The sequence below is a fragment of the Trachemys scripta genome, chromosome 3, assembly GCF_013100865.1.
Source record: "Trachemys scripta elegans isolate TJP31775 chromosome 3, CAS_Tse_1.0, whole genome shotgun sequence".
NCBI classification, from domain to species: Eukaryota; Metazoa; Chordata; order Testudines; family Emydidae; genus Trachemys; species Trachemys scripta.
In genome coordinates this window covers 59435623-59463135 of record NC_048300.1, presented here as the reverse complement: position 1 = coordinate 59463135, position 27513 = coordinate 59435623, and the positions used below count along the sequence as shown (strand labels likewise).

General features: G+C 47.9%; 1 protein-coding gene across 3 annotated transcripts in view; it reads right to left on the bottom strand.

Moving 5' to 3' along the window:
• Positions 1-27513, bottom strand: part of MDGA1 (MAM domain containing glycosylphosphatidylinositol anchor 1) — a 206810-nt gene that overhangs the window by 87677 nt on the left and 91620 nt on the right. For 2 of the 3 annotated variants that reach the window (XM_034764818.1, XM_034764819.1), the window contains exons 7-9: positions 26542-26811; positions 25759-26088; positions 19949-20242 (exon numbers count right to left, since the gene is read on the bottom strand). In XM_034764818.1, the coding sequence (XP_034620709.1) occupies positions 19949-20242; positions 25759-26088; positions 26542-26811 (894 nt within the window). The remainder of the gene's footprint in view (positions 1-19948; positions 20243-25758; positions 26089-26541; positions 26812-27513) is intronic. The other variant, XM_034764820.1, reaches the window with a different exon arrangement.

Below are 27513 nucleotides of genomic sequence, written 5' to 3'. Positions count from 1 at the left end.
GAAAAGAAAGGAAATTGAATGTGCTGCTCTGTCTGACTCTTCTGAGCATCGCAGAGGGCTGCAGGGAACCAGCACTCAGTGGCTGCCAGAGACAGATGAACAAGCCCCGGCAATAAGGGCAAGGGTAGAGGGCAGCTGGTACCATTTCCACCCTCCGAGAAGAATCACAGACAGGGAGTCTTTTATGCTGCAAGGGGGGAAAACTAAGCCCCCAGCATTAGTGTGAAGAAGTGAAAGTAGACCCTTTAGTGTCTAGTGCGTGGATCCAGGGACAAGCCCCTCCAGATTCCCAAGCAGGACTTTGGAACAATCAGAGAAGAGACTGGTAATCTTCCCAGGTTTTACACTGAGCCCAGTGCTTGCCGAGACAGGACTTTGGGCATTTAGCGAATGCTGCTGGGATACCCATGCAACACACACCTGATCAATAAAGCTCATACTTATGCACCTCCCTATGGAGTTTCAGCACCTCGATTTAAGGAATTCCCCAGTAAAATGGGACATAACTTGAGTCTGAAGCTCAGGCAACGCTTCCTGCTGTTGGGGACCATAGGAGCAGGCCTTCTGTATGCTAGTCTCCTTGCACCCAAGACATCACCTTTAAAGTCATAACAAAAGGCACAGATGGATATGACATGCATATTTTCATCCAAACCAAATGACAAATCTTTGACTTTCAGAGACTGCTCAACAAGCAGCCAATTAGCACCATCTGTGGGTTTGATTTCTGTGGTGTATTGCTGCCTACTAGGAACTGGGCTGAGACCCTCTGGTCCCCCACTACTGAATTCACACGGACCTCAGAACAGCCATTAGCTAGGAATGGCTCTTGGTCATTGCTGGCTGGATTCAAAGTAGCACTCTGGAAGGGAAAGGTTCTGTATCCCATTACCAGCTGCCGGGAATTCCAGTCCCCTGTATGTTTGGGCCTTTTAATAAAATTCACTGAAAGTTAAAAGCAGTGAAACTGCAGGTAAAGTGCTGCTGAAAACAGCAAACATCGTAAGGGAGGAGAAGAATTACTGCTGTAAAATGCAATGATCCTCAAAGCCACAGTTAGTCAGAGCCTTTTGCTTACAGCTGGGCTATAGCTTTTCCTTGCCTTCTGTTTTGAGTCTACATACTAAGTTGGGAGCACTAGACACTCTCTAGCTGCTTCCAAAACAGACAGAGGAAGTGACAGGAGAGCAGCCAGAGACAGAAATAGTTATTAAAAACCAGAGTTGTGTCAACACAAAGGGCAGGGCCTAAAGTATGAAGGGGAGGGGTCCCAAGCCAGGAAGAGTCTGGTGGGGAAGGAAAGCAGTCTAAGGCAATTATAATAGCAAAATATTGACTATTAATCATTAATATGTTTAATTTGAATTTTTAGCCATTACCTATTATACAGACAAGATGTAGAGGCTGGGTGCTAAGGGTTAACAACAACAGTCCGATTTATCTACAGAACAGGGTCAGAGCAAGCTTCCCCCAGATCCCATCTCTCTCCTCAGATTGGCTTTCAGCCCCTCGTCTGGATCTTGGGGCAATAGGGAAGTTCAGTCTCCATGACCCTTTCAGTCCTTGGGCTCTTCGTTGAGGCTTCCAGGAAAAAAAGCTGATCAATGCCACTCCTGGAAGTGGTGTTTGTCCTATGGACCTGTCCCCATGAAAATGCTGGGAGATGTTCAACTTGGTTCTCATCAGCCATTAGATGGTAGCAGCTTTTGGACATTACTAATGTGGGAAGAATTGTGAGCTGGGGTATTACCAGCACCACTTAGCAGGTGGGGACAGAGAGGCAGACAGATTACATGATTTGTTTAGGGTCACACAAGGAGTCAGTGGCAGAATTTGGAATAGAATCCAGGAGCCCTGACTCCAGGTCTAACTGCCTGACCCTACTTTCTGGGCTCTCAGCAGGAGTCAGTGTCACTGCTGGGATTAGAACTCAGGAGGTTCCTGGCTCTCAGTTTTGTGCTCAAACTACTAGCAAATGCTGCCTGACTCAGAGAGGAGCAATGAGCCATGCGATGGGGACTCCCTTGCCAAAGCTGTGACACTTGACATATTCTCGCCCTATTACCACTCTTGGACACTGTATTTCTACAAGGGAGGAACATCCCAAGCCCATTAGCGAAACTCTGGAGCACCTTACAGAAACTGGCTTTAGCTGCATTATTCGGAGCTCTGTGGTTTCTGACAGCTGCAGGCATTGTGCATTCATAGAAATCATTCTTCTGAATTCAGGGTGCTTTCTGCAGCAGAGGGCACAGGAAGGAGACCGGAGACAGAATTGGCATCCACTCAAGGACAGCTGCCTGCTGCCCACCCCCAGTGCCTGCTTCCCTCGCCCTCCCCATCTGGCCAACAGCTCTGTCTCATCTCATCTGGACTCAGACCCGGAGAGAGATTTATTTGTTAGCCCACTCACCAGATAAACACGTTTTGACATTTGATTTGCCAGACTCCTTCAGTGACAGACTTCAAACTGGGCTGGCATCAAAGGAGCATCTCGGAGGAGCTGAGTCCACTTATCACAGAGGCAGCAGCACCTCACAGAGTCATCCTTTTAATATCAAGTGGAGGGGATTTAATCTGCAGCAGAGGGGAGCTCGCAAAGCAAGGGGTGGGAAGTACATTTCACAACAACAGACTGGAGTGCTCTCCGGTTGCTTTTCTTTCCCCACTCTATCACAGCAGGATGGATTTTATTCCAGGGAGGCAATGATGGGGGTCCATTCTACAAAGAATCGGTCACTCCCATTCCTGGCTCTTCCGATTACACCAACAAGAATTGCAAATACATCCCCCCATTCTCATCCAGGGCGTCAAAACTCAGGATTGGGTTCCAGATTTGAACCAGTTCTTCAGCAGTTCTTATCTGGAGGGTTGCAGTTATCATGCATTCTGTAATGTGGCATGCAGCTTTTTGAAACCTCTTTGTGATGCCCCTCATTGATTGGGGCACCTCTAGCACTCAAAGCACTCAGCAGTGACAACGGCATTTTTATGAGTTTGGGTAACATATGTCGATTGCTGAGCCATCCCATCAGGGAAGGGATAAACCTTCTCTACACATGTCTGGGGAGAACCCCCGGGGGTATTGCACTCAGATCTGGGAACCTTGGTCTCAGAGGAGTCATGTCCCAGATCAGAGTGTCGAGAGCCTTCTCTATACAGCTCTCGGGAAACTCCAGTTCTCTGTTCTGAGCACTTCATTACTATAAAGATAGTGACAAAGTGATGCGAGTTCAGAAAAGAGCAGAAAAATGATCAAAGAGGTGGAGGGACTTACTTACGGGAAAAGATTAAGAGATTTAAATATATTTAGCCTGGCTAAGCTACAGCTGGGGGAAGGGAGGGAGAAGTTAACATCGTCTGCAAATATCTGAAGGATATAAACACTAAGGATAGAGAGTAATTTAGCATGGACCAACGGAAGGTAAGTAGGACTAATAGGGTCAACTTAAGAAAAGAAAAGTTTAGGCTGAATGTCAGGAAATCTTTTAATTCTTTACCGATTTAGGCAAAATGATGGAAAAACCAATATGGGATGAAGTTAGTAAAGAATTTAAAGATGGCAGCATAATTAATGCCAAACTTGGTTTTATGGAAAAATCACTCTTCTCAAAAAACAATATAAAATGTATTTGACTAGATCACAAGTTTGCTTGAAAAAAAAGCAAAGGTGTTGACATAATACCCTTAGATTTCCATAAGACAGTTGACGTAGTCCCGCATGACATTCTGATTTAAAAAACATTAGCACTATAGAAAAATCTATATAGCCCAAGTTAAATGGATTAAAAAGTGGTTAACTAATAGAATGCAAAAAGTAATAGTAAATGAGGAATGTTTCTAGTGCGGTCCCACAGGGATCTCTTCTCAGCCCAATGCTGTTCAATATCAATGCTATCAATATCTTTGCAAATTTTACCGGCAATGATCTTATATTATCTTCCAGTTAATTGGTAGAGCACACTAAAAATAGTGGAGTGGTAAATAATGACGTGGACAGGTCAGTAATACAGACTAACCTGGATTGCTTGGTAAGGTGGGTTCATTTGAACAATAATGTGTTTTAAACACAGCCAAATGCAAGGTCATGTGTCTAGGAACAAAGAATGTAAAGTCACACATAAAAGAGCTATCCTGGAAACCTGTCTCTGAGAAGGATTTAGGGGTCATGATAACGAACTGAAGATAAGCTCTCAATGCAATGCAGTAGCTAAGAAGGCGAATGCAATCCTTGGCTCTATAAGCAAGGGAATATCGAGTAGGGAGATGGTATTACCTCTGCATTGAGACTATTAGTGGAATACTGTGTCCAAGAATGGTGTCCACACTTCCAAAAGGATGTTGACAAATTGGACAGGATTCAGAAGAAATACAAAAATGATTAGAGGACTGGAAAACCTACATTATAGTGAGAAACTAAAGCAGCTAGATCTATTTACTGTGTTAAAGAGAATGTTAGATGATTTGATCACAGTCTAGAAGACCTACACGGGGAAGAGATTTCTAATAGAAAATGGCTCTTTAATCTAGCAGAAAAAGACATAATGAGCTCCAATGATTGGAAGCTGAAGCTAGACAAATTTAGACTAGAAATAAATCACAAAATTTTAATGGGGAGGGTAATAAATCACTGGAACAACTTACCTCAGGACATGGGTACAGATCCTCAAAAGGTATTTGGGTGCCCAGCTCTTGGGCCATGGTGGATTCCCCCTCACTTGCAGTCTAAGTCAAGACTGGGTGTCTTTCTAAAGAATACACAACAGCCCCTGGCTGCATAGTGTCATTTCAAATGAGAGGGACCACACAAGGGGGTGTCCTGCCCCTGGAGAGGCACTAGAGAGCAAGCCTGCACCACTACTTACCCCACAGTGGCTCCTGTCCTGGCTCCTTGCTCTGCCTCATTGGCTCTCACGACAGCTTGCAGGCGGGGCTGTCCCCCGTGATGCCCTGACCTGCCCCTTTCCTGGTCCTTGCATCACTGGGTCACCTGCCCCAAGCTGGGCTGCTGTGGGCCAAAAAGTGATTGGGCAATGGCCTATGTGACCCCCCACCTCTTCGTCCTATGACTATATCTCAAACAGAAGTGATGGCTTTGATGCAGTGATTACTGGGTGTGAGTCTTTAGCTTGAACTACACGGGAGGTCAGATTAGATCATAATGCTCCCTTCTGGCATTAATTTTTTTTTAAGAATCTATTAGATCCATTAGTGAAGAAAAAGCTATTCTTGCAATTAAGTCATTTTTCCACCTGTGCAGACAGCAGAAAAACCTCAAGGTGAGAACAAACAATCTTTTGCTTTCTCACAATTCTGCGGAAGCTGGGCTTCCACCCCACTCTTTGCCTGTGAGGAGAATTTGGGAGGCACAACTTTAGCCATAAGGAAGCCCAAATTTCTAATGGGTTTCCAACAAAATAGCAAATAGCTTCATTTGTGTGCACAAAATACTTTTCATGTGCACATGCAAAGTCAGTGGTGGGTGTCTATGCACCAAACTAAAATACACAACTGCTTGTTTCTACATACAAATGCAGGTTTTGCATGCACAAACAAGTGCAAAGCAAAAAAATGGGGCAAATCACTATTGGAGGCCTAACGAAAATTGGCCCCCGCGTGTCCCTGTATTTTCCTCAGGCCCAATTAGCTGTTGCTATTGTCTCATCTCTTCAAATTCTCCTTTATCCTGTCCCCAGCAAAACATCTTACATTCAGTGCCACTTCCTCTCCCGTCTTTGCCAAAGCCCCAGTCTCCCATTTCACAGCACAGCAAGTAATTGGCCAGGAGGCCATGTACTATGCATATGCTATGAACTATTAAGGAAATCCCAGCAGGACCATCACTTTTAAGCCCATTTATATTGCATTAAACTGCTATTAGCTACTATATTCTGGCTCGCAATTAGGATGGTAAAATGTCTCTTCACTATAAACACTAAGTAAGGAAATCCCTGATCAGTGCAAATGCCGTTTTCATTTATTGTCCCTGGAGCTAGCCCTCAGCCACTCTCTGGAACCAGCATTAGTTTTGGAATGACAGCCAACTCCTGCTATCAGTTGCGCCCAGAATACTTGGGCCCACGTCTCAGCACATTTGCAATGGGTGAGATTTATGGAGCTCATTGGATCTGAAGCAGAAATAGGTTGCAGCAACCTTGGGCTACAGATGACTGGCTGGAATGGTCGTCAGAATCACTCACCACTGCCACTCCACGTTCAGCCACACAGGTCACTGTGAAGCAATGCAAGATTTTCCCGTCCCATTCTGAGCAGAGTTTTCAACCCTCCCTCCCCACCCCAGGAACTCACAAGAGAAGAATCCAGGCTTAGAGACAGGATTCCACCCAGTCAGTTGCAATTAGAGGTTTCCTAGGTTTTCTAAGGTCGGTTGTGACCAGAGCTGTGTGAAAGACTCACAGTCAAGCCTGAAACCATATGAAATGCAATGGGTCTGCATAGGAACATAAGACTCAGGCCCTGTCTGTCAATCCCTGGACCCAATGAGGGTTCTGTAGTGAACTCATGCAAGATATGCAGCCTCACTTGGGGGCTCACCAAGTTACTTGCCAACTTTGTCTGATTTTTGGAGACCATTTAAACCCAAAAATCACAGCTAAAATTTGAGGAAGAAGAGAAGACTGTGCAGTGGGGAAGTGGGGGTAGGGGTGAACATTAGAATCCACGTGAGCAGAAACAGGAAAATGCCCAATCTCAGTGCAAAGAGAAAAGGCTGGCATTGACTGGGAGGTATTTCTGCCTCAATCAGAGATTGGCACACCCAGAAAAGTACAGATCAGAATATGAACAGTGTCTTCCTATAGGGAGCTTTAAAAGATGACCTTCCTAGAGAGCTGAGGTCCTAGCTTCCCCAGCACAACAGTCCTGGCACAGGTTGGGAGTGGAGAGAATACTGTACCTGTCAAGGAATCCCTGGATACCTCTGGAATTTACTTTGCATGGAAACATTTTCCCTTTGGGCAAATGGAGTTGGTGATGTTTCAAAGTTTGGGTCAGGAATGGTGGGGGCTAATTCTAATCCAGAAGCCCTCTCTGGATGCTTAGCTTCCTAGTAGGGTTTCTGTTCACACTGGGAGTGTCTCAGGGATGTCCCCTCTATATTAAATCCCCTCAAACCTCCCTCACCCCAAGAGTGGTATTATATTCTGCAGACTCCCATCAGCTGCTGGCTGGAGTCCTCCAGCAGGTTCTGGGGGAAACGGTTCTGCTCCAGTGACAGCGTCCCTTCCTCCCATAGGACTCAGAAAGAAGTGAAGGGGTGTCATTCAAGTGTCCCCGAGCGCAGCCTGCCCTAAGATACAGCCTGCAGCTACAGACATACCCAAACTGGTGAACTCCAGCAACAAGCAGTTACCGCTCCTCCCTTAGGGAAATGCAGGTGTTCGGGCTGGCTGGGTTTCAGCTCTCAATGTCACAAAGTCCTTGTGCCCCTTCTTCCCTGGTTTAGCTCCTAAAGGCTTGGGTGGAGACTGATCTGCCATGCTCATCATGATTCACTGGTGATATCTGCACTGTGCCTGAGGCACTTGGGCAGAGCTTGATGGTTAGTATTGGGAGGGGACTTCTTTTGGAGACTCCCACATTTTCTTTTCATCTCCCCCAATGATCTCCTCTTCCTCTGCTCCCCCAACATTTCCTGAATTGTGGTGACTCTTCCTCCAGATGGGAAGGACTCAGCGTGGCTCTCTCCAGGGCATTGAGAATTAGCTGGGGTGCATGCAGCATTCAGGAATGGAAAAACATGCACCCGTCTCCCCTGCCTTGCTCTGAGGCCTAGAGAATGAGGACCTAAGAGCAGGGCCGGCTCCAGGGTTTTTGCCGCCCCAAGCAGCACAAAAAAAAAAAAAAGAAAAAAAAAAAAAAAAGAAAAGCCGCAATCATGATCTGCGACGGCAATTTGGCGGGAGGTCCTTCGCTCCGAGCAGGAGTGAGGGACCGTCCGCTGAATTGCCGCCGAATAGCTGGACGTGCCGCCCCTCGCCGGAGTGGCCGCCCCAACACCTGCTTGGCAAGCTGGTGCCTGGAGCCGGCCCTGCCTAAGAGCAGCCTCCCAACGCTCTTCTCCAGCCTCCCAGTGATGTTAGCGCTACAGATCTGAACACAACACAGGAGATGGCCCAAGCCCAGACAGGCCCTGAGAACTGGGCAAAATGGTGTTCCTTCCATGGGGAGCTCATCAGAGGGCTGGGTGTGTTACAAATGGGTTACGGAGCCTTTCCATCCTGGGAACATTCACATAGATTAGAGATGGGTGCCAGCTGTGTAGTTCCTATTTAGACCAGAACAGAACATCCACGAACCTCAGGGGAGTTGATTTCAGATTCCAGTTTGGGGGCAAAGCTTCAGGGAGGATCCGGGGGCTTATTTTAACGCAGCTGGCTCAGCCACACCCAAGGGAAGAGAGCTACCGGAGCATGAATCCCAATAGGGCTATCTGACATGGATGGAGTACTATTAGCATCATGGCAGCACCTAGAGACCTCCACCACGGGAGGGCCCTGTTGTGCTAGTCACAGTATGAACAGAGAAAATGACAGTCACCGCTCCAACCCAATATCTGCAGGGTGCTCTCTCTCTCTCTCTCTCTCTCTCTCTCTCTCTCTCGTATGAAATTAGATCCTTTTTTGCTGGAGAGTCTGGCCAAAAATTAGGATCGAGGCAGTTTATAGAAAAGCGTATTTGTCCCCCTCCCCGTCTAACCGAGAAATAGATCAACAGATTTACACCAGTTCTCATCTGGAACCGAACAAATACAATCTCTCAGCGCCGGGAATTTATACACCAAGTTTCGCCTCCGTCCCTCATTACAACCACAAAGATATTTACGGGCTGAACAACAGTCTGCATAAGGGCTCGAATGAAAGCACTGGCAGGATGCTAGCCGAGGAGCAGCCATGTGTCCTATCCCGGGGACATTTCCCCCTTCCCCCCCTGCTGGCATCCAGATATAGATACAGGGCTGCCATCTGGTGTCTTGTACCCACCCCAACTAGGATATGTGGGCAGGGGCAGCACTAATCTATGCAGAGCCCTGACTTGGGTATCAGGAGCAACTAAGAAATTCCTTCCCTCACAGCCACCAATCAGCCGCTCAGCCAGGAACAGCGGTGACAGTCCCTTTAGCTCTCTGAGTATAATGTATCTGGTGCTAAGCTTGGAACATGCCAGCTTTGCCAACCTGCTTTCAGAGGCTCCCTCTCTCCACTGCTTGTGTTTGCCCCCTTTAGGCCATCTGGATACCCCTTTCCTCACCTTGCCCCATGTCCAGTGACCCCTGGCCATAGCACTGTCCAGCCGAGCTTTGCTGAGTTAATTTCAACAATATAAATAAAGCCAAGAGAGAGCTCACTGCACAAAGGAGGCTTCCCAAGAAAATTCCTGTTAATGGTAGGATGTGTGAAGCTTTCCATGCAGCAACAAGCAGAGAAGAAAGAGACTGAAACGCCCCTCAGAGTTCTAATGATTACACACCAAAGAGAGACATAATTAAATAAGTCTAAATTTTCCCAGTTCTTATGCTGCAAAACTCAGAACAAACTCCCTCCAAAGACCAACCCCCTGGCACAGCTTAGCACAGCACTGAATGCCAGAGACTGGGAACTGGCTACTCTGGGGATCCTCTGGTTTAGACCTGCAAAGGCTATGACTGCAAACACCATAGATGCCAGGAACAGAGCTTCTTTCATTGCAGAACGGGCAACAGAGTGTGGAGCGCAGTGTGCTGGACTAATGGAACACCCTCTCCAATGCCACGAGGCTGGCAGGAGGGTAAGGCTGACGATGCTTTATAGCCAGCAGGAGTTACATCCATATCAGTCACCCAACTCCCAGATTTGACACAATCCATTTCTAAAATGGAATCCAAAATGCCAATGGAGCAGCTGTCAAGATCTTGGTCACCTGCACCACAGGGCTGCTGGAGAGTACACACCTTCCCTGAGTAGCATAACAAACCCATGGTCACCTACGTTTTCATGACTGTCACTATGCTTTGCACCATGGCCATCCGGAACACCACTGCAATAGCAGGGATGGAACTGAGCCCTACCCAGCAGGGCAAGCCACTACAACTAGAGCTAAAGGAGAATCTCTGTTAGCTACTAGCAACATACGGCCCATGGCACACAGCTGTGCAGTCCTAATTCTGTTCAGCAAAGGGCAGTGGTACATGCACGTGCACGTGCACACACAGACTGGGCAGCATATTCCCAGGCACAGAAACTGGGTGTTGATCACAGCATGTTTAGTCAGAAGCATAGGGGATGAACATGGGGAGGGGTTCATCACAAAGTGGGACTGGATCACAGAATCAGACTTTACATCTGTCGTGACTAGCTGCCATTCTGATTAAAGAGTACCAGTCCAAGGGCATGCATGTGACCGTAATTAATTTTCTCCTTTTCACAAAGAAAGTCCCCTGGGGTTGCAAACACTTTGGAGGCATATGAGGCAGGATTTCCTCAGGACTTTGAGGAAAGATCTCACTTCCCAGAACCTTGGCTGGTCTTTAATCATGTGGATGCTAAAAAAAAAAACCACCCCCAGAGTTTTGGGCAGGGGTCGGGGCTCTTAGACCCTCCAGGGTCTCTCTCAGGAACAGTGAGCTCCACAGGATGTGGAGCAGGTACGGAAGAAGCCATCTTCTGATCCTCGTTAACTACATACACCCCACAGCTTCCGGCGGTATAAGTTATCTTGCTCAGGGTGTGAAGAAGCCACCCCCCTGAGCGAGGTAAGTTACACCAACCTAAACACCAGTGTGGACAGCACTACATCGGCGGGAGAGCTTCTCCCGCCAGCATAGCTACCGCCGCTCATGGGGGCTGTAGTTAAGTTGACAGGAGAGCTCTCTCCCATTGACTTAGAGTCTGCACTAGGAGCGCTAGAGTGGCATCAGTGCAGCTGCGCTACTGTAAGGTCTGTAGTGTAGCCATAGCCCCATGAGAAAGGTCAGCATGAGAACTGCTTCACTGCAGCAGACTACAGACTAAGGGAATTAAAAGGACAATTCAACAAATAAAACAACCCCAGGCTAAAATTCTTAGCAGGTGGTTCCAAACTCCAGTTCAGATGCCCAAATCTAGTAAGATGAAGAAGACAGCCCTGAGTTGGAGATATGGGTCACCTCACCAGCAGTCATGCCTCCCAGATCTGGGACATGGGTTCATGCCTCTGCAACTAGCTGCACATCAACTATCACAAAAAGCTGTTGGAAGTTCTTGGGAGCCAACAGCTCAGTTCTAGCCAACCCCCAGGATAGGTTCCATACCAAGAAGCCTTGAGAGCATTTTAATGGAGCAGTGAATAGCCAAGCTTGTGGTTTAGTGGAGGTAGGGCACCAGCAAAAAGCTCTGACATTGAGGGATGACTTCCACAGCTGATCGAAACAGAGTTTAATGCATTTCCATTTCCAGTTGTGTATATCCACTGATGCTTATTTACTGTATTGCCCCCCTTCTTCCCCTTGTGCACTTCTGTTAGCACCACAGATAACAGTCAAATTGATGCAGGCTATTACTTGCCTGATGTACAGCACTGCAAACTCCTTAGCAGGATTCCAAAGAGGGATGAAGCAACTGTGTGTCACCAGGAATAACATTTGCAGGTGTGTGAGCTAGAAGAGGAAAATTTATCTGTGCTTACCTGAAAATTTCCTTTGAGTAATAAGATCCACAAACAGTTACAATGGGCACTTCAGCCTGCTTGCAGGTTGGGGGCAGAACCAGACCTATGTATCTTAGGTACTCAATTGGCCCCCTCTGTAATAGCTGTAGTATTTGGCCCCACTGTAGCAGCTGAGTGCCTCAAAATCTTTAATGTATGTATCCTCACACCACCACTAGTGAGGCAGAGCAGAGCTATTTGGGAACTGAGGCACAGAGAAGCTAAATGACTTGCTCAAGGTCACTCTAAGTATGTTGCAGAGCAGGGACTCAAACCTGGGTCTCCTAAATCCCAAGCTATTATCCTAACCACCAGCTAATCCTTCCTTTTACTTGTTGGAACCAGGGAAATGCCCTGCCTCTTTTCTAGCTGAGATAACTTCTACCACCAGGCTAATTCAAATCTACTTTAAGTTACAGATTGGGTTTGACTTGCGTTAAGGGAAAGCAATGTCTCCTGCTGCAGAGCATGGTAAATTCTCCCCAACAACAAACAACCCATACCCTTAGATGTTACTTTCCATCTCTATTCTTGATGATCCATCTGTCTCCCAGATGGGCCAGATCTCTGGACCTTATTTCTCAAAGAAAGGAAATTCTCAGGTAAGCATGGATAAATGTTTTTGTTCTCCCTCATACTAAGCTCCACAAATCCATTATAATGGGATTTTCATAGTGGTGCGCCTCTGGGGTGAGAAGCAGGATTATCCTTTAAATATTGACATCCAAAACAAGGTAGATTATGTATAAATAATGATTCCACCTTCCCCTGGGCACTAAGGCATGGAGAAGAACTCTGCCAAAAGAAAGGAAAAGGCATCGGCTAAGACTGGATGACCAATATGCAAACTGTGGTGAACTAATGGCCATCTAATAGGTCTCAATGCAGCAGACATGACTGCTCTGCCCTGAGACTGTCAGCATTCCTAAGGACTGGACTTCGATGCTTAACTGCAGGAGAAGTATTTCTTGAATTTACTTCAGGAATGAATGCTGTGACAGCTGAGAGGACTACCAGCCTGAATTCAAAGTACAACTCTGAGGGGGGTTTTAGGAGAAACTCCCAACTTAGCAGCCTACTGTAGTGGATAGGAAGTACCAACACCTCCTGTAGGGGTTCCATCTGGGTAGTGCTGCACAGAGGTTCCAAGGCTGGTCTCTATGAGCACGCAGGGTTGGGAATAAGGTGGATGCATTTAAGGGAGCATTTGCTAAGGGAGCATTTAATGGAGAGATTTGCACAAACTGTCCTCTCTTGGGCACGTTGAGAGCATTATACTACAGAGACTTGCCCTTTTCGCTTGGACGCTATTATACACCCACAATAAAGTCCTCCTGGGCTATGGCCACACAAGGCTTTGCTTCACTGGTTTAACAATGGACGTTTCACCAGCCAGTAAAGTAAGTTCTATTTATTGACTTCTTTTTAGTGGCCCATGAGACCAATAATCAGTTCATCCAAGTCTTCATTTTCAATCCTTCTTGCCTCCTTTCCTGCTGGGGGAGGGGAGGGGGCCAAGGCAACCTCCACCCAGTCAGTGCTGCATCTTGCCCAGCAGAGCGCCCCTCTCCAGTTTAGCATGGCTCCTCTCCTGCCTGGGGAAGGGGAACCGAGGTGACCCCACCCAGGGTCATGGGCCATGGTAGGAAAACTGTGGCCTGCCCAGAAAGCGGGCCAAGCTCCCTAATGAGACAGCTGATAAAGAAGTGAAGCAGGAGACACAGCCCCTTCCCTTCTGGCTTTTCTCAGCTTGCTCCAGCCACTGCAGATGCCTCCAAGGGGAAGCGGAGCTGAGGGGACAATCCCTCCAAAAGGTAAAGGCAGCCCTGGGACACAGTTGGGAATTAGACAGACATATTATTGAGCCAAACTGTTAGTCTAAACACTGGATATAAAGTTTGGCATTTCCCTCAGAAAAGTACTGCAACAAGGAGGCCTGGCTAAGCCACCAGCTGCTGTGAAGGCAGAAAAAAATGGAAGGAACTTCAGAAGATGGGGCGTTTCCCTGGTGCCAGAGACTGAGCGGTCTGGTTCTGCCCCCATGCTGCAGGTAGATTGAAGTACCCATGTAACAGATCTGTGAACTTTAGCATGAAAAAGAATGACAATTTACAGTATAAGGGACAGTAGTGCTCATGCACAAGCCGTTGACCTGTGGGGTCCAGAAGGGAATCCCCAGACACATGGTCAGTTGTATTTTAGGGTGTGATGGGGCATCTGCCCACACTGGCATGCAAGGGAGGGCCCTAGGGAAGCTGCACAAGAAGCAGCCAATAGTAGAAGGGCTGTGAGGAACAGCCAATCAGAGCTCAGCAGGCCATATAAGAAGAGCTGCAGGGCAGAGCAGGGTCAGTTACTCCCTGGAACTGAAGGTGGGAGGACTAGGTGCCTGGCAAGCAGAAGGAAGCTAGCATCCTGGACAGAGCAGTGTTGCTAGCAGGGACAAGGGGAGCTAGAGAAGAGCTCCTGGCTGACTGCTGGGATTTACAGGCTGAGGCCCTGAGGCAAGGGCTAAGAGAGTACTGGAGCCACAGGGAAGTGGCCGAACAGTTGGACTGCAACACTTGCCCCCGAAAAGGGGGAGCACAGATTGTGACCTGGCCGGAGGGCTGTGTTATGAAGAGGATGCTGCGGACCTTGGAGTGATGGGGGTCTGGGAGCAGAAGTGACAGCGGGTAAAGCATTACCAGGAATAGGCGAACCAACCTGCACAACTAATAAGTTAGTTAAGTTAATGGAGATATCCTATCTCCTAGAACTGGAAGGGACCTTGAAAGGTCATCAAGTCCAGCCCCCTGCCTTCAATAGCAGGACCAACTACTGATTTCTGCCCCAGATCCCTAAGTGGCCCCCTCAAGAATTGAACTCACAACCCTGGGTTTAGCAGGCCAATGCTCAAACCACTGAGCTATCCCTCCCCCAATATAGAATATCAGGGTTGGAAAGGATCTCAGGAGATCATCTAGTCCAACCCACTGCTCAAAGCAGGACCAATCCCCAACTAAATCCCCAAATCCCTAAACAGACCCCTCAAGGATTGAACTCACAACCCTGGGTTAAGCAGGCCAATGCTCAAACCACTGAGCTATCCCTTCCCCCCAGTTCTGGACAGACAACCAGCAGGAGGCACCAGCATGGTAAGTGAAGCCCCATCACATAGGGCAATATATCTTGCTCTGAAGTGCCAAGTGTAGGCCACCCCCAAGGGCAGTTGAATTAGATGGACAACTGATCTTATCCAGTGTATTAGCAGGACACATTCTGGAACAGATGTTCTGGTGTCGTGTGGCACGTGGGTGGAAACTGGAATAGGTGGATTCCGATTGTGACAGAGCTGTCCTACATCTTACAAACTAGGCTTGGCTTTCAGGACCAGAAAAATCTTTCGGGCTGACATAATATTATCCTGGCATGATACTGCTCCCAGGATCTAACATCATACAGTTTGCTTTGTTACATCTTGGTGCAACACCACAATGCAAATATCTAACAAAATGTCATGTCAGCGAGATAAGACAACTCTCTCAAAGGACAATCATTTCAAAGAGGTTAGAACTTAAATCAACCTCTGCCATTTTTGGTAACATTTTTGATCCCATTTAGTGCTACTCTCTGTTTGAGATGGCCCAAACCACACTTTGGATTCCAAGCACCGCTGAACTTTGCAGAGGTACTAACCCAGGCCCACAATCTGCCGATCAGCCCCATCTCTATCTGAACCTGGTTGTCTGTCCCTAATTTTAATATGCATCTATGACATAGGCTGTGCTTAACTGTGCTTCTTCTGAAAGTGACTACCTAGCCTTGAAACAAGCCTGCTAAACAGTTTTATATTTATAATAAAATAATAATAATAATAATAATAATAATACTTGGTCCTTCTGTAGCCCCTTTTATTTAAGAATCTTAAAGTGCTTTGTGGCATTAACTCTCACCTGGTGAGGTAGGTCACTTTCATCCTCTTTTCAAAGAGATGTGAAGTGACTTAGTCACACCAAGCTGTAACCTGAACCCTGGGAGTCTTGACTCTCCTACTCCCTTGCTCTCACCACTACACCATATTTCCTCATCCTAGCCTTAGAGATGAAAGCCAGAAAGCACTCTTGTAAACCTGTTATTCCACCAGAGCTGCAGAGTCCAGGAAACAGACTGTGTGGCCTGTCACAGAGCTGCCCTTAGCCAATTCCAGCATGTAACATGAAAGGAGAGCCACTTTTCCCACTTTCACAATATATAAATAATAAAAGGAATCAAAACACCACGTTTTTGGCAGCTGATTGGTTTGTTCCCATCTCTTTTTCTCTCTCCCATATTGCAGCACTGCTAGCAAAGCTCATTTCTGGGCTGTTTGTCACAATACAGAACTATATGGGTAAAAAAAAAAGAAGAAAAAAGAAACAGAGAAACAGGTTCTGACATCTAATCAGATCTGCCGTATTGATTTTGCAACTTTAGCTTTAGAACAAATCAGCAAAACAACCACATTATCACCCACAATTCACTCTCCCCTGTGTAAGCTGGTTCAAAAGGAGCTCACACAAACACCCCTCCCCCCACCACCACCACCTGAGTGGATTCTCAGATGGAAGGAGCAGGCTGGGGGGGAAAGCATGCTCATCATAGAGGCTTCAGAAGCCACACGATTCCCATTTCCGACAAGATTAGAATTCCAGAGCAAGCCACAAAACTAATGAGCTGCCCCTACTGGAGAACAGCATTTCAATTAACCAGAGCAAGCCCCTGCTGGGGCACCCGGCTCTTTCCACAAAAAGGGAGCTGGATAAACAGATGGGTTGTTTGTTTAGCCGGGGGGGCAGGGGTGACTCTAGGACTTGCTCTACTTTCCAGTTGCTGAGGTTTGTTTTTAGTGAATTTCATGCTGGTAAAAGGAGCCAGATGGACTGCACCAGAGATTGAAGTCCACTGCTTAGGCACAAAATGGACAGGCAAGCAGTGGCATTACAAATTTCTGCCATGCTGCTCTCTCTTGGAGGAACCAAGCTGTAGGTGGGAATGGTGAGTTCAGTCCCTGTGACCCTTTCAGTATTTGACCAAGACTGCAGTCTTGAAGAAGTGGAGGAGGTTAATTTCCAGGATCATGCATGGCTTCCAGTGGAATTCGGGCCAAACCAGAATCCAAACAAAATTCAGTGTTGCTTGTCCTTAGGTGGAGGTGATGGGAGATGCCAACAGCAAGAAACTGAATGTGCGTGTCTGCTCAGCTTCGTCCAGGTTATCAGAGTAGGTTTTATCCCTTCTCTAGCAGTGACAGAGGGAGGATGGGGGAAGAGGGGTTGGCGTTTAATGAATTACTCTGTGCTACGCACTTAGGCGCTTTAGTCACAGCCCATGGATGGTGCAGGCTAGTGCAAATTAAGATTCTCTCCACCAATCCCATGCTTGCCACATCCTCAAGAGGACTTCACAGAAGTTCAGTACTGAATCTTTCCTGATGAGACTAGCTCTGTGGTCAGAGTTACCACCCTGGCCTCAGCCCTCCACCCCACTCAATATTTATTTAGCACAGTCTTCAATTTAATCTGGGAAGTGAAAGGAGCTAGGCTTGGATTCTCCTTATCTGAATTCCACCCAATGCAACACTTGACTGACTGAAGATACTATTACTAGTATCTGAAGATACTGAAGATACTATTACTATATACTCTGTACTATTATTAGCACAGATTATCCCAGACCCCTACCTGCCTCACACATCAGAACATTGCCAATGCCTTCTAAACACTCCAGCCTGGGATATGAATAGCCTCATTCTTCTGCCGAGGGAGGTATCACTGAGCAACAAGGCATCCAAATAGAATGGCATGACATGGGCACCAGTAAGGATGGCAGTACAGAGCAACATCCTCAGTGGTCTCTTGCTGCCTGTTTATGTGTATGTATGTGTGTGTGTATATATATTATAGGTGGGGTTGGTAGCACGGCCCATTATTAAGATTACCTGAACTTTCCTATTTTCAGTTACTTGCAACTTTGCCAAATTTTAACCATCTAAGCTGAAATTTTCCATACCAGTGCCCTGCCTCAGGCTGATTTTGGGGGGGAAATTCCAGCTAAAATGGATCTGCCACATCCAAGAACCCGGCTTGGAATAATACATTGTTTTGCCCATGTTAAGTTCTGGCAACCTTTCTTTGAGAAGCTTTAGCACCCCCTATGCTTTGGAGTGGGGACTTAAAAAGGCCATCCCCTGCCAAATTTGATCAAAGATGTGCCTTCCACTGTCCCCATGAAAATCTGCCCAAATTTGGCCAAGATATAAGCCTGGGTGGGGGGAGAGGTCACAATCTGCACATGCTCAGTAAAGACAGAGTTTTGGCAGCTAAATTTCCTGAAGATTCCATCTGTGCCGTGCATGTTCATTGCAGGTCTGAGTAGGACTTTACCTGCAGTTGCAGCTCTGGGCAGCTGCAGGCCATACCAGATCCAGGCACCTGAACAAAGAGAGCAGGGAGCCTCTATCTCATCTGCTCTCAGTGGTCCCCCTGCTAGGCCCAGGCAGTCTGGAGGAGCAAACTGCCCGATTCAAATGCAGAGTGAACAAGAGCTGGATCTGGGAGGGCGGGGGGAGAACATTAAGACAAGAAGACAGGGTGGGGATGGAATTTGGGACTGGAGGCTGGTGCAGGCAACTGCTATCAGTTACTCTATTAGCTTATGTGGTGAAGGCCTATATGGTGGATCTAAAGGTTAAAACCCTGTTGATGACCCATGTGAGTGTCAGTATGATGCCACACAATGGAATTTCCTTTTTTTTTTTTTTTTTTGGAAGGTTGCTCTTTTAAAAGCTAGGAAATTACACACACACACATACACACACACACACACCAATGTTAAAATAACAGTATTAAGGTCGCAAAGGCAAGCATTCAAAATTTGAAAATGCCAGAATTAAGGCTGCCTTTGCAAGCTTAATTTGACCCTCTTGTCCACATGGGTTATGACAGTCTTTAATTACATGACCACATACTATTTTTTCCACAGGACCCCTGCCTCATTCAGTGTGCAGAACGGACAGCGCTCACTTCATGAGCACCTAGTCAATGTTTTGTTTTCTCCTCATTGTTCAGAGTGTGGTCCTAGACCTTATTTCCTGCACACTATTCAAACCCTGCTCTGAAGACAGATTTCCTCATTGGTTTTCCTATGGGGCTCATCAATGTAGTAACCAAGTGCTTCACAGATATTAATGAATTTATTTTCACAACTCCCCTGTGAGGCAAGTGGGTGGCATGATCCCCATTTTAGAGACAGGGAACTGGGTCAGCGAGATTAAGGGTAAAAGTATTCACTAATTTGGGATGCCCAATTTGAGACACCTAGGACCTGATTTTTAAGAGTACGTAGCACTATATAGCAGTTTATATGTTCAAATCACAGTTCCCATTGACTTCAGTTGCAGCTGTGTGTGTTCAGCACTTCTGCAAACCAGACCATAAGATGTCAAGTCAGGCACCTGGAAAATGAGGAACAAGCCATTAGTGACCACCTCTGAAAAGTCTGGTTTAAGTGACTTGACTAGCACCACATAGTAACCCTGTGGCAGAGCCAGGGATAGAATCTAGTTCTCCAGGGCAGCATTCAACTGTCTTAAACCATGAGACCGTCCTTTCTCTTCCTGCAGTCCCCTGCCTCATTCACTATGCACTTTCCAACTTCTGCACCAAAGGAGGCAGGGGTCCTACCTACAACCGTTTCCTTCATTACACAACCCTGATTCATCCCCAGAGCAGGTCCATCCTGAATGGGGCAGGAGGGGTCCTACAGAAAAAATAATATGTGATCATGTAATTAAAGACTGTATCATAATGCAAATGTACAAGAGGGCTGAATCAAGGTTGAACAGGCAACCTTAATTCTGGCATTTCCTAGCTTCTGAGTGCTTGTCTTTGCAACCCCAATAATGTTTTTTTAATGTAATTTTTGGGTGGGTAACATATATGCACATACACACACATACACAGAGGCAACTGCTACATGAACAAGTGAGGTGACCCAACCAACAGCAGATCAACAGGCCCCCACGGTTGGCTGGAATACGTTGTTGGTTGGCTGGCATGTCTGCTCGTGTGTGGACGTCAGGTAAATAAACCCTTCAAAGTCCACCAGATGAAACTCTCAATCCAAAAAAGAGACGTCAACCCTATTTGAAAGCAGCGCCATAAGCATCACCTGCCCAGACTTTAGCAAGGTACCCGTGCATGCTGGCACAGAGGTAGGAGCTACAGAATCATGCTGTTATACTCACACTGTACGTTGAGCTGTACCAGAGCTTCCCGGGGTCTGATGTTAAAGCCATTGTACCTGGCTGTCTGACACTTATAGGTCCCGCTCATTTCTTGGCTAACGCTCTCCAGGCGCAGCTTCCCATCGTAAGTCTCCACTGTCATGGCACCTGAGGGCATGGGGGCCTCTTTGTCTACCCGGGACCAGATGATGGGCGGCTTGGGCTTCCCTCGAACCTCGCACTGCAGCTCGGCCCTGGAGCCCTCCCGAACGGTGATGGTGGACTGGCCCTTGGGGACACTGATGGTTGGAGGCACTAAAAAGAAGATGATAAAAAGGGACTGTTTGTTTGTCAAGTAACATCCTTCCAGCAGAGCACGAGGGAAACCTTTGAAGGATGGTTGCACTTGTGGGGAAGGATGTCATACTGGCAGCCCTCCAATCAAGAATGGAAGTGGTAGTGCCAGAGCAAAGCTCCCCACACTCTGCCCCAGCCAATGTCAGCCACCCCATGGAGGTTCCACCTTTAGGTGGAGAGGAGTGTTTCATCCCCATGGCCTCTGAGTGTGCCAGCACTAACAAAAAGTGCCAGTTGTGACGGGACACCTCAACTCACTTCACGTACATCAGTGAACTATTGTCAAACACTTTCAGTCACTATCAGCCTAAATCCGGCTAGAACAGATGATCTAGAGGTGAAAGACTCCACATCCTAGTCTCAATCTTGTTAGCCATTTAATTCCCCAACTGTAGCCCAGAAGCGAGAGGCCAAATCCAATCTCCTTACATGGGCTGAATTGGAGACAGTGGCCTATAGGCGCATGCTTCATATATTCCACTCCCAGCCTCCACAGACATCCAGGAGGAAGGACCTTTGTCAATTTCTAAACCACAGACACAAGTTAGATTTGTTAAATACCTTAATTTATTCTACACTAGAATTCACTGTGAATCCTCGCCAAGATGTGCAAAAAAAAAAAAAAAAAAACTATCTCAGAGAAGTACAACTCAGTGTAGCTATCCCTGGTTCACGCAGAGCAGAGGCAACTCCCAGCTGAGACCAGCTCAGTACAGCCCCTACAGGCCCATGCAAGTGACAGCAAACCCAGTAGAACTGCTGCCTAGTTCTCATTAGAACAGTGGTGGGCTAACTACGGCCTGGGGGCCACATCAGGCCCTCCAGACATATTAATCCGGCCCTTGAGCTCCCACCAGGGAATGGGGTCTGGGGCTTGTTCCGCTCCAGCTGGGGAGCAGGGTCAGGGTCTTGCCCCACTCTGCATGGCTCCTGGAAGAAGCGGCATGTCCCCCCTCCGGCTCCTACGCGTAGGGGCAGCCAGAGGGCTCCACATGCTGCTCCTGCGGCTCCCATTGGCCGGGAACCACAAACAATGGGAGCTGCAGGGCTGGTACCTGTGAACAGGGCAGCGCACGGAGCCACCTGGCCGTACCTCTGCAAAGGAGCCAGAGGGGGGACATGCTGCTGTTTCTGGGAGCTGCTTGAGGTAAGCGCCGCCTGGAGCCTGCCCCCTGAGCCCCTCCCACGCCCCAACCCCCTACCCCAGCCCTGAGCCCCCTCCTGCCCTCTGAACCCCTGGGTCCCAGCCTGGATTACCCTCCTGCACCCCCAACCCCTCCTTGTCAGCCCCACCTAAGAGCCCGCACCTCCAGCCAGAGCCCTCCCGCCCTTCAACCCCCAATTTCATGAGCATTCATGGCCTGCCATACAATTTCCATACCCAGATGTGGCCCTCGGGCCAAAAAGTTTCCCTACCCCTGGGTTAGAACCTGAGCTACAATAATGTACAGAACTTGCACAAAGCAAATCCAGTTCCTGGACAGGGGACCTTACTGATTGGGAAAAAATGGTGCTTCTGCTCTAGATATAACCATTTTTCCCAAAAATGGAGATTCAGTCGACCAGAACATTTCAGGAATCTGTGTAAAATTTGCCGTTTTGTTTTGAAAACAAAATATTTGGAGTCATTTTGAATTTTACTTTCATTTTAATAAAAAAAGTTAAACCCCTAAACATTTACTGTGACTCCAAATTATCTATTTTGACTTTTATGATTTTCTGAAAAATTCAAAAAGTGTTTGTTTTTGGTGGACCTAAAATAAACGTTGGGTATTTTTGAGTCGGGGGTGGAGTTCAGCCACCAAACTAAAAACTCAGGTTACTCACATAGCTCTAGTGAGACCCGCTCCAGTGTTGAGCCACTATTGTCAGCCAAAGTTCATAAGGAGCCTAAGAGAGACGTCTACACTGCGATAAATCCGTGGCATGGAGTCTCAAAGCCTGGGTCCAGGTGGTTGGACACGCAGGCTTGGGCTGTGGGGCTAAAAATTGCAGTGTAGGTGTTCGGACTTAGGCTGCGGCCCAGTCCCTGAGACTCTGCGAGGGAGATGGGTCTCAGAGCCCAGGCTCCAGCCCAAGCCTGAATGTCTAACACTGAAATTTTATAGCCCTGCAGTCCAAGCCCTGCAAGCCCAGGTCAGGTGACTAGGGCCAGCCATAGCTGTGCTGCGGGTCTTTTATCGCAGTGTAGACATACCCTAAGATCTCCAGTTGATATGAACATGGAGTTGACTTGGACGGGACTCTTTGTTCATGCTCCAGGCTCCACCAAGAACTCACCCAGATGTAGATGGTTTTCGCAGGAACATCTATCATAATGTTGACATTGCAAGTCTCATCATTAGCTTTCAGAGTTAACACCCCATTGAGACAAATGTGACGGTTCTCACCTCTCAGGCCTTGGCTACACTTACCCGGTAGTTCGACGGCTGGAAATCGAACTTCTGGGTTCGACTTATCGCGTCTAGTCTGGACGTGATAAGTCGAACCCGGAAGTGCTCGCCGTCGACTGCGGTACTCCAGCTCGCCGAGAGGAGTACCGCGGAGTCGACGGGGGAGCCTGCCTGCCGAGTGTGGACCAAGGTAAGTTCGAACTAATTCGAACTAAGGTACTTCGAACTTCAGCTACGTTATTCACGTAGCTGAAGTTGCGTACCTTAGTTCGAATTAGGGGGGTAGTGTAGACCAAGCCTCAGAAAGCTCTTGTTTCAGGCTGTCTCTCTGCAACTGGCACTGCATTGGGATGACGTTTGAACTGATACCTTCACAAACGGAAGGGCTAAATATTTTTTCTTTTTAAATGAAAGCTTAAAATTACAGGGGCCACCTCAATCCAAACTGGCCACTATTCATTCAATTTACCCTCTGCCCATGAGAGAGAGTGTGCTGGGATTATTTTCACACACATACAACACATAACTGCATTAAGAGCATATTTAAGATGGCTCTGGCCTCAGCCTCCTTTGGTAGCGACCTCTCTATGCAACAGAGAAGTCGAGTTTTCAATTTACAGGTCCCCTGTGGGCTGTGGAATCTCATCAGATGCTCTCCTGTTTGGTGTGAAGAGAGCGCTGCCTCCCCTCCCCCCCCGCCAGTCAGCACCGCCAGCAGACGCTCACCTGGCGAGAGGCAATTTTCACCACCGGGAAAAACTGCAAATTGTATTTGGAGATTTTTTTAATTAAAGCTATCTCTTCCGAGCCTCCCCCTGGAGACGGCCATCTCAGCGAATGGGGGGCTGTTTTGCTGGGCAGCAGCAGATGGCCAGGGAATGCAGAGTAGTTTCCCCCTTGCTGTTTCAATACCATGGCTCTGGGGAAAAACTCAACAGGTGCAAACCAAACACAAAGGGCGGGGTCTTTATTGCTCCTTAAATGCACACAGAGGGCCAGATGCCCCACTATGGACAAACACCCCCCGTTACCCATTGTGTGTGGGGGGATTCAGCCTGAAGGAAGGCAGGTGATGGTGGCTGCTGCCTGCTCTCACTTGGGGTTCTGGCTGGAGACAGCAGCTTTAATTTCACTGGCTCCAGAGGAACCCAGGTGGCAGTGACCTTCGATGGGATGCTCCAAACTGCCACATTACTCAATCAGCCTCAGCATGCTCTCTTCCCAGCCAACCCCCTATGTCCTGTGCTGGCCCTATCAGCTCCTGCGGGTGGAAGGGGGGATGTAGCAACTTTGGGCCACCACAGCCACCTCCTTGTAGATTTTTTAACTCCTGAGCCCTGTACCTACATTTGGGCGAGCAAATATTGTCCAGCCCTTGTAGTGGGGACAGAGTCTGTGATCATACAGACTTTTGCCATCTTACTCCTATGACCTTATATCTATTACATTCTATTAGCTATTGGGATTTTTTTTTTTTTTTTTTTGAGAAGTATGCACTAAACTCCATTGCTACAGCCAGATCTGGCTTACATTCCCAGCTCTGCCACTGACTCACCATGGGATTTGGGGCAAGTCATGTCACTTTGTGCCTCAGTTTCCGCAATGGTAAAAAGGGGAGGAGCAGCATTCCCCTGCCTTCCAGGGCTGTTAGGAATATGAATTAATTAAATTTTTTTTTTGCTGAAAAGCCAGTACAAAGTCAGTGATCAGTATCCCATTATCACAAAAGCATCGGGGGACATTCCCTTTGGAGCAGATTGCTACAGATTTTTGCCGAGAGTAGGGAGGTTGTCAGAAAAACAAGAGCCAATTCCAACACTTTCTGCTAAGGGCACAGACAGGACAGGAAATCAGATTGGTCATGGAGAGCACTGGGGCCGGTCAAAGCTGGTTAACATCACTATGAATAAGGAAAGTTTCTGAAGCAGTTTGTAAAATCGGGACAGATTCTGCAGCCAGTTGACTTCCCTCAGGCTCGCTCACCATTTAGCTACAAGTAGGTGCAGCTTTGCTCTCAGTCACACCTGAGCAATCCCAGGGAAGGCAGTGGGACTGCATGGGCATATCTGAGAACAGAATCTAACCTGATGTTTTGCTAGCACAACAGAAAGAGTCTTGATCTGGATGTTCCAGCTCTACAGAAATGACTCAGATTTGGGGCTCCCACTGAAGCAAATAAGAGAGTTTTGCCATTGACTCTACTGGGAGAAGGATGGGGCCCTTTATGAAGGGAAAAGAGGGCGAGATTTATAATGTCTGGGCTCCTGCAGAAAGTATTCAAGAGGTGTCCTGAGGATTAGAATTAGGACACTAAACATTAAAGCTGTTCATGGAATGAGGGTTTATGAGAGACACCACACAGCTCCCACCGTACACTGCCATGGACGCAAGCCAGGTCCTGCCATCTCAGTCTCTGGAAAAATATCAGAGGGAGTGTCTCTTTTAAGCCACACCAAAGAAGTGAAAGAACACTACCTCCTTCCCCACAACCACCAGCCTTGGAACATTTGGTAAAATCCCATTCCCTCGCTGTTCCTTCATGATAAGCCCTTGGCCAGGGCTTCTTCAAACCCTTCTTCTTCAACCTTCCGAGATTGGCTTGGGCTGCAATCTGGGCCTTCCCAATCCGTAATCAGACATCCTCAGTCATGTTGTGCCTCAGGTCACTAGAAGCCTGAAACTAACCCATTAAGACTCCATATTAAAGGAAGGAAATAGCTACTTTAGAACCCACCTATCCCAGCTGGGTTACTGGCCACTCACGAGAGATGCCCACAGCATCCAGCCCAGCACATACTGGCTCCCGCATAAAATGTGGCATGCTGGGGCTGCTCTCTTTGGTTTAGTCCAACCTCCTCATCAGGCACATGAGAGGGATCATCTCAGGATACTACAAGGAACGCAGCATAGCTGTCATCCTACGCGGAAGGAACAAGAGCTCTTACACTTGAAGTCAAGGCTCATTTGAGGGCCTTCAAGAGCTCAGTCTGGAAAGAATATGTTGGTTTCGTGATTTTAATCCACACTCTGCCCCCTGACCCAACTCCCTCAAAGCCCCAGGCCTCCACAGTGGAGGCTCACCTGTTTCTGAAGAGATGTTCACCTCAACACTGAGGTCGGGGATGGGGGCCCCCTGGAAGGACGCAATGCACAGATATGTGCCATAATCACTGAAGCGCAGGTCAATGATCTCCAGGCTGCTGGTCACTGGTGGGAGCTCAGGGTCGTTCCTGGAAATGAGCAGTCGGTCCGAGACCCTGGCCGGTTTCCCATTCTTGTACCAGAAGTAGACGACCTTCTCCTGGGGGACGGCATCCACATGGCATGAGAGCTTCAGGTCCTGCCCTAGTTGGATGCTTTCACTCTCTTTGATCACGTCAGGGGTGATCTGGAAGGTGACGTTCTTCATGGCTGGGATGAACACAGGTGCAAAGCCAGTTAGTGAAGATAAAATGCCCTGTGCCCAATGGGGATACCCGTGTGAGACATCTACCCTTTGCCCGATGAGATGCAATGGCTCCACACACTCTGGGTCAAGGGATCCCCCAGCCCTATGCTCAAATGAGATCCCCATGTGAGGCAATGGCCCCACTCCCCCAAGGCCTGCTGTGGTGCTACATGTCAGGATCAGGAAATATCTGCAGAACTGTGGAAGAACAGGACTGGAATAACTGTGGGTGCTGCGAGTCAGGAGTGAGGTGCATCAGCAAAGCTGTAGGTGTGGAAGCTTACACAGCACCTTCTCCAGTCAGTGCTACCAGACCCTTGCTGGAGTAGCACATTTACCCCCTATTTAAATGAACAATGATGTGCGCTGGGAACCTAGAGTCTCGCCCTAAAAGCGCATGCAGTGGAGGGACGTACATCGCACCAGCAGATTCACTGTCTTCTTAGCTGGGTTCCCCACATTGTTGATGGCCGTGCAATTGTAGTAGCCTGAATCTTCCATGCGGATCCCCCAGATGGTGAGGTTACCCTCTTGAATAAGGCTGTTGTGAGGCATAGGGCTGGGTGAGTGAGACCAGACCACTTCAGGCAGGGGGTCGCCGCCTGTCAGGGAGCACTGCATAGTGACATTATCTCCTGGGTTCACCACCAGGGTCTCATTGACAGACAGCTTCAGAGCAGGTGGGGCTGGAAGAGAAAAATGGGAACACTAGTGAGCTCTGAGGAGACTCCCACCAGCCTGGGCTTCGCTCAATTCTATCTGAATGGAGAGACTCTCCGTTTGTTCTTGGGAAAGAGCGGGTCAGGCTGGGCGAGTGTGGGCTGGCCACAAGTTCATTAAAAACATGATGTGTGTGAATCTAGGGCCCCTTCAACACTGTGTCTCTAACCAAGGCAGGGGACCTGGCCGCAACAGGGTTAGAAGGCATATCGTAGACAGGACCTCACGGAGACCCAAAACTGAGGAGACATCTAGACTGCAGCTGGTGTAGACATATCCGAGCTAGCTTGAATCTAGCTAGCTCATGGTCCCGGAGCAGCAAAGCTGAAGCAGCGCATGCTTCAGCATGGGCTAGCTTCATGAATAATTACCCAGGGTTCCAGGTGGACTGAAGCACACACTGCTGCAGCTTCCCTGCTCCAGGACTGAGCTAGTGAGATTAACAACTTGCTTGGGTATGTCTACATGAGCTGCAATGACACCTTGTGATTGCAGCATAAACCCTGAACAGTCCAAGCTTTAGGAGCATGGTTAGGTCCCATCTACACTGAACGTTGTAACAGCATGTTAACTAGGTGCTCTGGCTCTGTTATAGATGTAGGGCCCAATTCTCCACTCCAAATCAGAACAGTAGGATTTTACACCCATTTTGCATAAGTACGACTGGC